The 13720-nt window shown below is 39.5% G+C and overlaps 1 protein-coding gene across 1 annotated transcript; it reads left to right on the top strand.

The window, feature by feature from the left end:
• The first annotated feature begins 3233 nt into the window (after positions 1-3233).
• LOC125868633 (uncharacterized) lies at positions 3234-10960 on the top strand. The gene is made up of 4 exons (XM_049549243.1): positions 3234-3466; positions 10002-10133; positions 10329-10447; positions 10749-10960. Exons 1-4 carry the CDS (start codon positions 3234-3236, stop codon positions 10958-10960), a joined length of 696 nt encoding a protein of 231 aa, XP_049405200.1.
• The last annotated feature ends 2760 nt before the right edge of the window (positions 10961-13720 follow it).

Here is a 13720-nt window from a genome sequence, read left to right on the forward strand (position 1 = left end):
CATCGACAAACTTCGCCGAAAGATCTGTCAGCGCTATTTTTTGAAGTCTATAAATACTAAACTTGTTATTAATTTTTAAGAGTTGAACATTTATTTTAATTTTCATAATAGAATAGTACTTTTTGGATATTTTCTCTCAAGTTTGGAGAGGGTTTTGTGGGAGACTTGAAGAGAGAAGGATTTCATCTTCCCCAAGTTAGAAGTGGGTCTTCTCCATTCTTCTTCCTTTTCTTAAATCAAGGTTTAATTTCTTATACCCATTTGATTTTAGTATCATTTTAGGTGTATTTTTTTATTTCTTGATGTGTGGCAAAAAATCCCCATTCTTGGGGTGTGATTTAGGAAATATGTGTTGATATTGTTGTTGGGTTTTGATTGCTGATAGGGTAGATGTATTTTAATGGTGATTTCACCTAGTGGTTGTGGTTTAATTTAATGGGTTTGTAGTTGCAAATACAAAACCACCCATGTGTTTTCGGCTTGCCCAAGAGGTAGGTCGTGAAACCAAGACCACTAGACTGATGGTCTAAGGAGTGGATCGACATGAGGTTCAGCCCGAGAGGGTGAGCCCTTGTCCCATATCCTAACAGTCAGCTTGAGAGGTAAGGTGTAGGCTGGTCTTCATGCGGAAAATGGGTGTCCTAGAGGAACCCATTTCAAACGGGGTAAGTTGCCCAAGAGGGAACTTATTTCCATCTAAAGCTTAGCCTAGTCTCTATTATCATGAAAATTTCCTATTGAAAGCATGTACTCAACTATTTATCTCAACTTGTATTGCGGTCACACCCCAAGAACATTTCCCCACACTTGATTTTCTTATTAATTTTTGGTGTTTTTACTATTTGTGACAAAATCCCCAAATTGATATTTGACACTTTTGTGTCACCCCCTTTAATTTACTATGTTTTTGTTCATAAATGTCTTTATCTACGACTAGTTAGAGCTTAATTTGATTTTTCTATCAATTCTCAAAACCACTCCCTTTGGACACGACCCCAATCTTTAGTTGGGTTACTATACTATCGACGATCGTAGACACTCATATCGTAAGTTAGTGTTGTTGGTCACGATAATCATCATGTTTCTAGGGCCATTTTGTACTAGAATTAATGTTTTTGTGTTATAATTGCAGGAAATACACTTGGACGAGGTTGAGAGAGACAACAACTGAAATTCTGCAAAAGGATCCACCTACAGAAGTGACCTACGGACTGTAGGTCCAGTCACACTCCATAGGTGGGTGGCGTAGATGGAGCATCAAGGAAGTCTTGACCAAGTATGGAACTACGAAGGCCATTGACGGAGCGTAGGTCGACCCACGGGCCATCCTTTAAATCCGTCATTTGAATCAGAGATTTTGAGTTCCAATACCTGATGAAAAATTCTAAGTGTGTAGCCACGGAAGGGGACCCACGGACCGTAGGTCAACCTATGGTTCGTACTCCACAGCCGTCGTTTGCATCAACCTCTGTGGAAAAACTGTAAGTCCTGAGCTACGGAAGGGACCTACGAACCGTAGGTCGATCCACAGTCCGTAGGTCATTCTCGTCGATTGAAGCCGCGTCTAGCAGTTTATTTCCTTATTTCGTTTCCTTTTTGTTTAGGACATGTTTTTCTATAAATTAGGCATGTAAACCTCATTTTTGGGGGTTAGACATTACTGTTAACTTTTAGTTCTTGGTATATTCTTGAGAATTAACTTGCAAACTTTTGGCAATTTGATTTACTAAATTCGATTTATAAGATTTTTGCTTAGACTTTTTATTCGAGTTTATGGGTTTCTTCTACTCAATACGTAAGTTCATGAATTCTTCTTATACAATTTTTAATTGTATTCTTACAAACATGAGTAACTAAACCCACAACTAGGGTTGTGGGAACCATGAGCGATTAACAAAGTATGAATAATAATTAAGTAATGTTTGACTAGTGTTGATGCATGCATTGATAATTCATTCCTTTAGAAGTCTTTTTAACGGTGGCCAACGTTAGAACTCGCCTTATTGCTACTTGCCAAACCAAGGAGGTAGTTAATAAGAAAAGAATTATCAATGGAGATTTAGTGTGATACTATCTAATAGTCTAATGTCAATTGGTGCGAGGGTGAAAACTAAGCCATACATTGATGTGATGTCTAATCTGAGGTAAAGGTAAAGGTTAGTAAATTATACACACGTAGCTGGACCAAGGTGCGGGGTGAAATTTCCTATTTGGCGGACCAAGAACTTAGGGATACATAACTTACCACTTTGCATGTGATACACTAGGAAAGGGTTACTATTATTAAGATTACCGCATTAAGAGCTTATAGGGAACACATACACCCTAGTTTCTCTCTCTCATTGATAACAACAAAGTTCGAATCTTGCTCACTTGTTACTTGACTACAATCAGTTATTTGTTACACAAACCCCCCTCCCCTTTACTAACTTGTCTCGAAAATAAGTTGACTTAATGAATATAATCGTAAGTTAAGTTTAAGTCTAAACCATATTCCTTGTGGGATCGACTCTAACCTACAAGTTGGGTTCTTTATTTGACAACTATCGCTTATAGTTCTTTAGGGAGGTGTAATTTGAGCGTATCAAATTTTGACGCTGCTACCGAGGTTCCATTGATAGATGGGCCAAGCCCGCTGCCCAACCTCCACTCACAGCTACAATAGTTCGTGAGTTCTCAGTTCATATCTCGAAGACTACTATCCGCAGCCATAATCTAGCAATCAACACGGCCGAGTTTTATTATCGCTGGGACATTGTTCGGAGCGGGGCATTCCAGAGGAATGCAGAGCAGAGGGAGACTTTATTGCTCTGGTTGGCCCGTCACCTTGATACAGACGGAGAGAGCATCGAGTGGGTCAGCACCCCGAGTGTAGGCATCAGGAAGGACACCTTGACTTTTGTGGCCAAATTCTTCTGACTATTGGTGTGAAACGGAGTGTCTGCTGCACAGGCAGACAATGTTCTTACCAGAGAATGTTCTTACTTGGGACCGCGCAGTCATGGTGGCAGCCCTAGTTGCTGGGTTCGAGATGGATTTTGCTCACATAATTATTGTGAAGATACATGAGAGGGCCTTCAAGGCCACCACCACTTACCTCTTCCCATGCCTCATTTTTTGGCTATGCAGGGATGTTGGACCGTAAGGTTCAGACCGTTCACCAGCGCCTTAACGCATTTGAGCTGCACGTCTTAGAGCGTCCAGCTCCCACCATAGATGTCTCTACTTTTTAGATGGAGTTGGCTAGTCTTCAGGCTTATCTTGACACTCTACTAGCTCCACCTAAGACTGAGCCTGAGTCGGCACCCACAAAATCGGTTGATGATACGATGTTAGATGCACTTTCAGAGATGCTATGCCACCACCTTCTTCTTCCTGTCATGCTGGGAAGCGGCCCCATTCTAGTAATACTTCTGATCACACTTAGGCTGGGAGAGCTCGCAAGAGGGAGCGCCAGGAGCTCTAGGTAGCACGGAGGGCCTCTATAGTTGATGAGGAAATGCGCCAACAGCGAGCTATGGAGGTAGGTGTTGGTGCCTCTAGCAGTGTGAGCACCACTTATAGTGCAGTGAGAGTTGAGGTTAGCACTACTAAGGGTCCTGAGACTATTGATGCGGGCACTACTGAGGGTGACCTGATTATTAATCCAATGGGCTCGAGGAAACCGGACCCACCCACTTGTTGATAAGTCTTCAGTGCTATGCTCCACAGGTTTGCTGCACCCGATCTGTTATTCTTTACTTTTTGTGCATTGGGGACAATTGCACTATATTTTGTTGGGGGTGGGGTAAATGGATTGTGAGTGATAGGGTGAAGTCTGAGTAACCCAACTCATAATCCTCTCTTAGGGTTTTCTTGCCTGTGTTCTTTTCCCCTAAGAGACTATTTTAATTTATGTTGAACTGGCATGTGTAGGAATGTGTATGTAGGAGTAAGTAGAAAAATGAAAGCATTATAGCATGAAAGGCATGAGAAAAATGATCCCCGTCCAAAAAATGTTGAATTGTGCTAGATCTTTAGTCTTGATGAGTTGAATGTGTAGGATCTCAATGTGACATGATAAGAACCAATTTTAACTCGTGACTTAAGCTAAAGCTTGAACTGGGTAATCTAATAATCTGATAATGAAATAATGTGCCAAGAGTGTGCGAGAAAAGTTGAATTGTTCAGATAGTTGTGCCAATCTAGAACTTGCCCCGTTGGTCCTGCTAGGATAATCTAGGCTAGAAGTTGGGAAGTGATCATAGGCCATTGTTCAAATTATTCCACTTAAGCCTAAAATGATCTAACCAGCTGGAAGCAATATTCCCTTTTGATCCAAATAATTGAGCCTTAGAATAGACCATTTCTTTTGATTCATCTAACTCACCTTCCCTTTAAATATTGTCTTGGCCCCGGTCCTTTCTTGGACATGTGCACCTTGACTTAGGCCAAAAGCCTAAGTTGAGGGTGGCTGAGTCAAAAGTGACCTTGATCTTGGACCTGGTCCGACATCGGACATTGTGCACCTCAACTAATGCAAAATGCATAAGTTGAGGGTGGCTATGAAAGAGGAAACCAAATGAAAAAGGGAGTGAAAAGAGTTGTGTGTTGAATAGAGAAAAAGAAAGAAAGATGATGTGAATTTGTGCAAAATGAAGCAAGAGAAACGTATCGAAAGAAATAAATAAAAAATGAAGTGAAAGAAAAAGAATAAATTGAGAAATAAGAGTCATAAAGTTAAAAGTCACATCCATGTTGCAAAGAGTCAAGGAAAAAAGAGTAAAATGTGAGGATGCCAAAAATAGGTCAAAGAAGAGGTAAAAGCCAATGTAATGTCAAGGAGGGCAGAAAGTCGCTAAAAAGTACCCAAATGTACCACACCTGACCCTGAGCCTACGTTACAAGCTAAGAAAGTCCTATAGTAATCCTAGCAACTAGTTTGGAGAGTCTAAGCAGTGAAAATAAGGGAAAGCCTATGGTATTGAGCACTAACTGTACTTGAAGTCACTTCTAAGCGTGAGTGTTCAATGAGTTCTAAAATTCTCAAATTCATATATTCTGTGTGAAAAGGATTTCGTTTGAAGTGAGGGTACTAGTGACATTGTCGAAAAGTTGGTACCTTGGTGATTGTGAAAAAGTGTATGTTGTGGTGTCTGTTGGTCGATTTTTGTCATATCTTGATCCGCATGAGTTAGCTTGTTGAGTCTAAGAGAAAATATTTGCACTAAGAGAGTGGGATGGATTGAAATAGTCATGTGATTGCTTGAGTTTGGATGTTTGCTTCTATACAAGTGTCGTTTAGAGTTTAGTGGGTCGTTTGAGGACAAACAACGCATTTAAGTTGAGGGTGTTGATATACCTTGAGTTTATGGTATTTTTAATACATTTCACTTAAGAGTCGTGTGTGTCTAGGGCCATTTTATATTAGAATTAATGTGTTTGAATTATAATTGCAGAAAATAGGCTTGGACGAGGTTGAGAGAGACAACAGCTGAAATTCTGCAGAAGGAGCCACCTACTGAAGTGACCCACGGACCGTAGGTCAAGTCAAGCTCCGTAGGTGGGTGGCGTAGATGGAGCATCAGGGAAGTCTTGACCAAGTGTGGAACTACGGAAGCCATTGACAGAGCATAGGTCGACCCACGGGCTATCCTGCACATTCATCGCTTGTATCAAAGATTTTGAGTTCCATTACTTGATGAAAAGTTCTAAGTGTGGAGCCATGGAAGGGGACCCACAGACCATAGGTCAACCTACGGTTCGTACTCCACAACTGTCGTTTGCATTTGAAAGTTGAAGGTTCCAACCTCTGTGGAAAAATTCTAAGTCCTGAGCTACGGAACCGACCTATAGACCATAGGTCAATCCATGGTCCAAAGGTCTGTCTCGTCGATTGAAGCCTCGTCCAGCATTTTATTTCCTTATTTCGTTTCCTTTTTATTTAGGACATGTTTTTCTATAAATAGGGCATGTAAACCTCGTTTTTGGGGGTTACACATTATTGTTAACTTTTAATTCTTGGTATTTTCTTGGGAATTAACTTGCAAACTTTTGGCAATTTGATTTCCTAAATTCGGTTTATAAAATTTTTGCTTTGAATTTCAATTGGAGATTACGGGTTTCTTCTACTCAATAAGTAAGTTCATGAATTCTTCTTCTACAATATGAATTGTGTTCTTAAGAGCATGAGTAACTAAATCCACAACTAGGGTTGTGGGAACCATGAGCGATTAACAAAGTATGAATAATAACTAAGTAATTCTTGACTAGTGTTGATGCATGCATTGATAATTCTTTCGTTTAGAAGTCTTTTTAACGGTGGCCAACGTTAGAAGTCGCTTTGTTGCTACTTGCCGGACCAAGGAGGTAGTTAATAAGAAAAGAATTATGAACGGAGATTTAGTGTGATCCCATCTAATACTCTAATGTCAATTGGTGCGAGGGTGAAAACTAAGCCATTACATTGATGTGATGTCTAATCTGAGGTGAAAGTAAGGGTTAGTACATTATACACACATAGCCGGAACAAGGTGCGGGATGAAATTTCCTATTTGGCGGACCATGCACTTATGGATACATAACTTACCACTTTGCATATGACACACTAGTAATGGGTTACTATTATTAGGATTACCGATTTAACAACTTATGGGGAAAACATGCACCTTAGTTTCTATCTTTCATTGATAACAACAAAGTTTGAATCTTGCTCACTTGTTACTTAACTACAATCAGTTATTTGTTACACAAACTCCCCCACCACCCCTTTACTTACTTGTCTCGGAAATAAGTTGACTAAACGAATATAATCGTAATTTAAGTTTAAGTCTAAACCATATTCCTCATGGGATCGATCCCAACCTACAAGTTGGGTTCTTTATTTGACAACGATCGCTTATATTTCTTTAGTGAGGTGTAATTTGAGTGTATAAATCCACTTACTTGAGGTGTTCTATATCCCGGCAAGGTATAGGACATTCCTGGCAGTGTAGGCGAGACGTTGTTTGATCACATAGCTCATAGTGATGGTTGCCTGTTAGAGGGTCTCCAAAAAAAAGTAAAAAGTAATTTATTGTATTTTTATATACATCCTGGATTTAGTATCTTTTATTTATGTAGATTTAAACATTTCATCTTTTATTATTGATTTGTATTGAATTGAGTTAAGGTGAGTATTCTTCTAGTCTTATCAGTTCAATGTACTGATGTCATTCTACCTGCATCTTATTATGATGCAAGTATCAGTGTTTAGGGTCATCAACAGGCGCTTCATTGAGATCACTTGCGCTCCAGTTATCTTTGGTGAGCCTCCTTGCTATTTGGAGGATTTCACATTTCTTTTCTTGTTATTGTTGAGTTGTCGTGGGTCTTGTCCCAACATATATCCTAGTATTAAAGGTTTCTTAGACAGTTTCAGTTGACGATTCTCTCAGTTTGTTCCTTTCTGTTTTGAGATCTTGAGACTATTTTTAATACTTTATTCAATATTTCCAAACATTTATTTGAGTTGAGTTTAATTGAAACTGTTGAGTTTAATTATGCATTCAAAGTTTCCTATTTGCTTGAGTAATTCTTCTGTGAAGTAGTCAGTCAGTCTAAGGATTCGCTTAAGGACTAGCGATGATTCTCGAGGACCAGCCACGTCCAGGGTATAGACTCAATGTGTAACATTAATAACTATTAAGCTTTTTAAGAGATGCAGTAGATAGATAAGTATTAATTCTTGTTGTATTTCTCATGTAAATCATTATTTTTATCTCCTCTAACACAACTATTTTTCCTTATTTCTATCATTAGTTTAGAGCTTCTTCTATTTCATAGGTTTTCTACTCACAAGTCTAAATTGAGCTAAGTTTATAGGAGGGATTTCAAGGTACCCGCTCCTGTAAACCTAGTTCCATTTAAACTTGTGAATACAAACACATAATGAGAGAAACAAGAGGCAGGGGCCTGGGCAAAATCCCTAGAAATAATAAGAGAAACAAGGTTTAGAGTTGAAAAACGAAGAAGAAAAGTCGGAGTTCACTTGGGCAGGGGCCTAGGGCGCCGCCCCAACTGGGGCTCTAATGTTTGACCTCTAGGGTGCCGCGCCAGTCAAAGCGCCCAAGTCCTTCTCTGAAATTCAAGGGTTCGCTCCCCGCGCCTCTTAGAGCGCCAGGGACGCCAGTTCTTCCTGTTTTACCCATTCTTTCCGTACTAGTTCCCTAGCAACGTGCCTATGTTTCCTAGTTGATTCCAACACTCTAAGGTACGTCTAAACTTCATGAAATCATCCATAAACATGAGATCATGAACCTTGAATACATAATTCAATTCATGAAAAGTTAAGAGTCAAGTCAAGAAGTTAAGTTTGAAGTCAAGAAAAGTTCATAGAGTTTTCCAAAAGTCTTTTACAAACATTTTAACTTCGTTTTAAGACTTAAGCTTTAAGTTGACTAAATAATAAGAGTAAAAGTTCATTTCTTCAAAGATTAAACAGGAACTAAGTATTCCCAAGAATTAAAATGTTTCCACATTTGAGTAAGAAAGGAAATACCGATTTCCAAGAGAGCTTTTAAGCTAAGTTTTGAGTAATTATCTCAAACCAAAGAGCAGAATATATTTTTAGGAGTAGTATTGATCATTTATATGGGAATGCGAGTTCATAATAACTCAAGTCTCCATAAACCTTGTAGCCATCATGGGTAGAAATGATCATACTTTTTAGATGATTCATTAGTGCTTTTTAGCATAAACTAGTGGATCCACTTAGTTAAGGCGTTCTATTTGATGGCAAAGTATAGAACGGTTTTGGCAGCGTGGGCAAGACGATGTATCATCACTTAGGCTCATAGTGATGGTTGTCGATTAGAGAAACTCCCACAGTATCATATTACTTTATATGTAATTTAGTTTCTATTCATTTTCTTTAATACCTGGATTTGTCACCTATCGTTTTAAATGCTTCGTATAAACTATACTATTATTGTTATGTACTTTGCATTTGAGTTAAGTTATTCATGAGTGGAGTAAAGCCAAAGTAAGTGATCTTTTCAGATTCCTTTCAAGCTTACGTCATGTTTTAGTATTCCCCTCGCATACTCGTACATTCAATATACTGACACCATTTGGCTTGCATCGTTTTATGATGCAGACACATGTAACCAGGATCAGCATCCAGCACCTCGTTGATCCAGTTGAGCTCAGAGTCACTTGGTGAGCCTCCTTGCTATCTGAAGGACTCCTTTTACTTTGTTTATTTTAGTGTTTCAGTTGTTAGAATGATCGGGGGTCTTGTTCTGACATCCCCTTTTGTTTTAAAGTCTTCATAAACGAGTAGTTATAGTTCTTTAGTCTTGTATGTTAGATATTTTGCTATGAGACTTGAGTAGCCATTTTGGCTAGTTTGAATAAGACATCCTCTAAGTCTTAATTCATGAGTTTCTTATTTGAGGTTAATTCTTATGTTTAAGTCTTCCGCTGAGTAAGTAAGACAAGCCAAGGGTTCACTTGGGGCCAGCAATGGTTCTCGAGTGCCAGTCCCACCGAGGGTGTAGGATCGGGGCGTGACAAACTATGTATCGGAGACCAAGGTTCAAGAGTACTAGGGAGTCTATGAAGCCGGGTCAGTAGAGTCCTAGTTATCAGTGTGAAGCATGCCACATCTATAATTAGGAGGCTGTGACACTTAGGAAATTATCTCACTTCTTTCATACTCATTTCGTACGATAGAATTCATCTCTATAAAGTCTCTTTCTAATTAGAGCTTGCACATGTTTTTAGTTAATCATGCCTCCACGAAGATTTGTCTGAGGTTGTCCTACTAGGAAGAACGTTGAGGAGAAAGGGGTACCTAATGCACCTAAAGTGCAACCCCATGGAGAAGTCACGAATGTTGAGTTCGGGGAAGCGATTCAAATGTTGAGACAAGTTATGACCAACCAAGCTGTGCAACAGAGAGGGAATAAACAGGAAGTGGCTGATACTTCGAGAATTCGAGAGTTCTTGAGGGTGAATCCTCCAAGTTTCACTGTTTCAAGCACTACTGAGGATCCAGAGAGTTTTGTCGAGGAACTGAAAAATGTATTTGAGGTTATGCACATTGCCGATGCTGAGAAACTAGAACTAGCTGCATATCGACTGAAGAATGTTCCTAGGACTTGGTTTGACCAGTAGAAGAAGGGTAGATTAGATCTGAGGGAGGACCACCTGCGAGTTGGGCTTGTTTTAAGAAGGCCTTCTTGGGGATTTATTTCCCCAAGAACTAAGAGAGGCCAAGGTACGAGTGTTTCTCACCCTTAAATAAGATTCACTAGGTGTTCATGAGTACAGCTTGAAGTTCACCCAACTTTCCCGATATACTCCAGAGATGGTTGCGGATATGAGAAGCAGGATGAGTCTTTTTGTTGCTGGGCTGTCCCATCTGTCAAGCAAAGAGGGCAAGGCAACCATGTTGATTGGGGACGTGGATGTACCAAGGTTGATGGTTTATGTGCAGCAGGTTGAGGAAGAGAAGCTGAGGGATAGGGAGGAGTTTAGAAATAAGAAAGTGAAGACAGGGAATGAGTCCGGGAAGCAGAGAAATAATGTGAACCGGTCTTCTTTCCAACAAAAGTAAATGGGGCCTGCTCCATAATCTGCTAGTGCACTTGCACCTAGAAACAAAGATGAGTACAATAGTCAAAATTCACAACACTTCAAAGTTAGACCTACATAGTCTTAGGGTAGTGTGGCACAAGGATGTAACTTGGCTCATCCATGTGCTAAGTGTGGTAGGACCCACCCAGGTAAATGTCGTGATGGCTCCAAAGGTTGTTACAAGTGTGGACAAGAGGATCACTTCATGAAAGAGTGCCCTAAGAATAGGCAAAGTAATGGGAATCAGGGTAATAGGGCCCAATCAGTTGCTCCACCAGATAGGGTTGCACCTAGACGAGCTACTTCCGATACTGGCGAAGGAGCAAACCGCCTTTATGCAATCACTAGTCGTCAAGTGTAAGAGAATTCTCCAGATGTTGTCATTGGTATGATCAAAGTCTTTAATCTTGATGTTTATGATTTTCAAGACCCAGGAGAAAGTTTATCATTGTGACTCTTTATGTTGCAAATAATTTTGATGTTCTTTCCGAGAAACTCTGTGAACCCTTTTGTGTTTCTACACCTGTTGGGGAATCTATTCTAGTTGAGCGAGTATATCGTGATTGTGTTATTTCCATCAATCACAACAACACCATGTTTGATTTAATTGAGTTAGACATGATAGATTTTGATGTCATTCTATGTATGGACTGGCTTCATGCTTGTTATGCCTCAATTGATTGTAGAACTAGAGTTGTTAGGTTCCAAATTCCTAATGAGCCAGTTACAGACTTGAGTAGTAGTTCAGCAGTGCCTAAGGGTCGTTTCATTTCGTACCTAAAGGAGAGAAAGTTAGTCTCCAAGGGTTATGTATTTCATTTGATCTAAGTAAAGGATTACAGTGTTGAGACACCTCATATTGAGTCATTTTCAATCGTGAGTGAGTTTCCAGAAGTTTTTCCTGATGATCTACCCAGAGTCCCTCTTAAGAGAGAGATAGACTTCGGTATAGATCCAGATACTCATCCTGTATCTATTTTGCCATATAGAATGGAACCAGCAGAGTTGAAAGAGTTAAAAGAGCAGTTAAAAGATCTCCTTGATAAGGGCTTTATTCAACCAAGTGTCTCACCTTGGGGCTCTCCGGTCTTATTTGTGAGGAAAAAGGATGGTTCTCTTAGGATGTGTATAGATTACCGTCAGTTGAACAAGGGTACCATCAAGAATAAGTATCCTCTTCTGAGAATTGATGATCTTTTCGATCAACTTCAGGATGCTACATGTTTCTCTAAGATAGACCTCCAACCAAGCTACCATCAGTTAAGAGTAAGGGAATGTGATATTCCAAAGACAACATTCAGGACCCGTTATGGTCATTATGAGTTCCTAGTTATGTCATTTGGTTTGACTAATGCACCTGCAACATTCATGGACCTTATGAATAGAGTATTCAAGCCTTATTTAGATATGTTTGCTATCATGTTTATTGATGACATACAAGTCTATTTGAGGAATGAGAAAGAGCATGCTAGTCATCTCAAAATAGTTCTCCAAACTCTAAGGGATAAGGAGTTGTATGCTAAGTTCTCGAATGTGAGTTTTGGCTTGAGTCTATGGCATTTTTAGGCCACATTGTTTTCGGTGATGGAATTAGAGTGGATACCCGGAAAATAGAGGCAGTGCAGAATTGGCCTAAACCCACATGTCCAACTGATATTAGGAATTTCTTAGGATTGGCTGGATATTATAGAAGGCTTGTGGAGGGTCCTCACCTATTCCATCCACGTTGACCAAGTTAACTCAGAAAACAGTGAAGTTTCAATGGTCTGAAGCTTGTGACAAAAGCTTTCAGGAATTGAAAAAGATGCTGACTACTGCCCCAGTTTTGACCTTCCCAAAAGGTACTCAAGGTTTTGTCGTATATTGTGATGCGTCAAGATTTGGTTTGGGTTGTGTATTAATGCAGAATAGCAAGGTTATAGATTATGCCTCCAAAAAGTTAAAAGTTCATGAGAAGAACTACCCAACCCATGATCTAGAGTTGGCTGTCGTAGTATTTGCTTTGAAAATATGGCGCCATTATCTTTATGGTGTTCATGTGGATGTGTTCACCGATCACAAGAGTCTCCAGTATGTATTTAGTCAGAAAGAGTTTAATCTCAGACAAAGGAGGTGGTTAGAATTACTCAAGGATTATGACATAAGTATTCTTTATCACCGCTAATGTGGTTGTTGATGCCTTGAGCAGGTTGTATATGGGTAGTACCGCCCATTTTGAGGAAGATAAGAAAGAGCTAGCAAGAGATGTGCATATACTTGCACGGTTGGAAGTTCGACTAATGGATTACACAGAAGGAGGAGTAGTGGTGATGAATAGGGTTGAATCATCAGTAGTGTCAGAAGTAAATGAGAAGCAAGACCAAGATCATATTCTAGTTGAATTAAAGGAAAATCTTCATAAGAAAAAATTAATGGCTTTTGAACAAGGGGGAGATGGTGTATTGAGGTATTAAGGTAGATTGTGTGTACCAAGGGCGGATGAACTCCAAGAAAGGATAATGGAGGAAGCTCATAGCTACAGATATTCCATTCATCCGGGTTCCACAAATATGTATCATGACTTTAGAGAAGTTTATTGGTGGAGTAGTATGAAGAAGGGCATTGTAGAGTTTGTTGCTAAGTGTCTGAATTGTCAACAAGTTAAAGTAGAGCACCAAAGTCCCGGTGTTATGGCTCAGAATATAGAACTTCCAAAATGGAAGTGGGAGATGATCAATATGGATTTTATCACAGGTTTACCAAGGTCTCACAGGCAGCATGATTCTATTTGAGTGATTGTTGATAGAATGACAAAATCAGCCCACTTTTGCCGGTAAAGACTACCCATTCGGCAGAAGATTATGATAAGTTGTATATTCAAGAAGTGGTTAGACTTCATGGGGTGCCAGTTTCCATTATTTCAGACAGGGGTGCGCAATTTACTGCATAGTTATGGAAATCTTTTAAAAAAGTCTTGGGTTCTAAAGTAAACTTAAGTACTACCTTTCATCCTCAGACAGATTGGCAGAGCACACTATTTAGACCTTAGAGGATATGTTGAGGGCTTATGTGATTGATTTCATAGGTAATTGGGATGATCATCTACCTCTTGTTGAATTTGCTTACAACAATAGTTACCACT

Source organism: Solanum stenotomum, chromosome 6 (assembly GCF_019186545.1).
Source record: "Solanum stenotomum isolate F172 chromosome 6, ASM1918654v1, whole genome shotgun sequence".
NCBI lineage: Eukaryota > Viridiplantae > Streptophyta > Magnoliopsida > Solanales > Solanaceae > Solanum > Solanum stenotomum.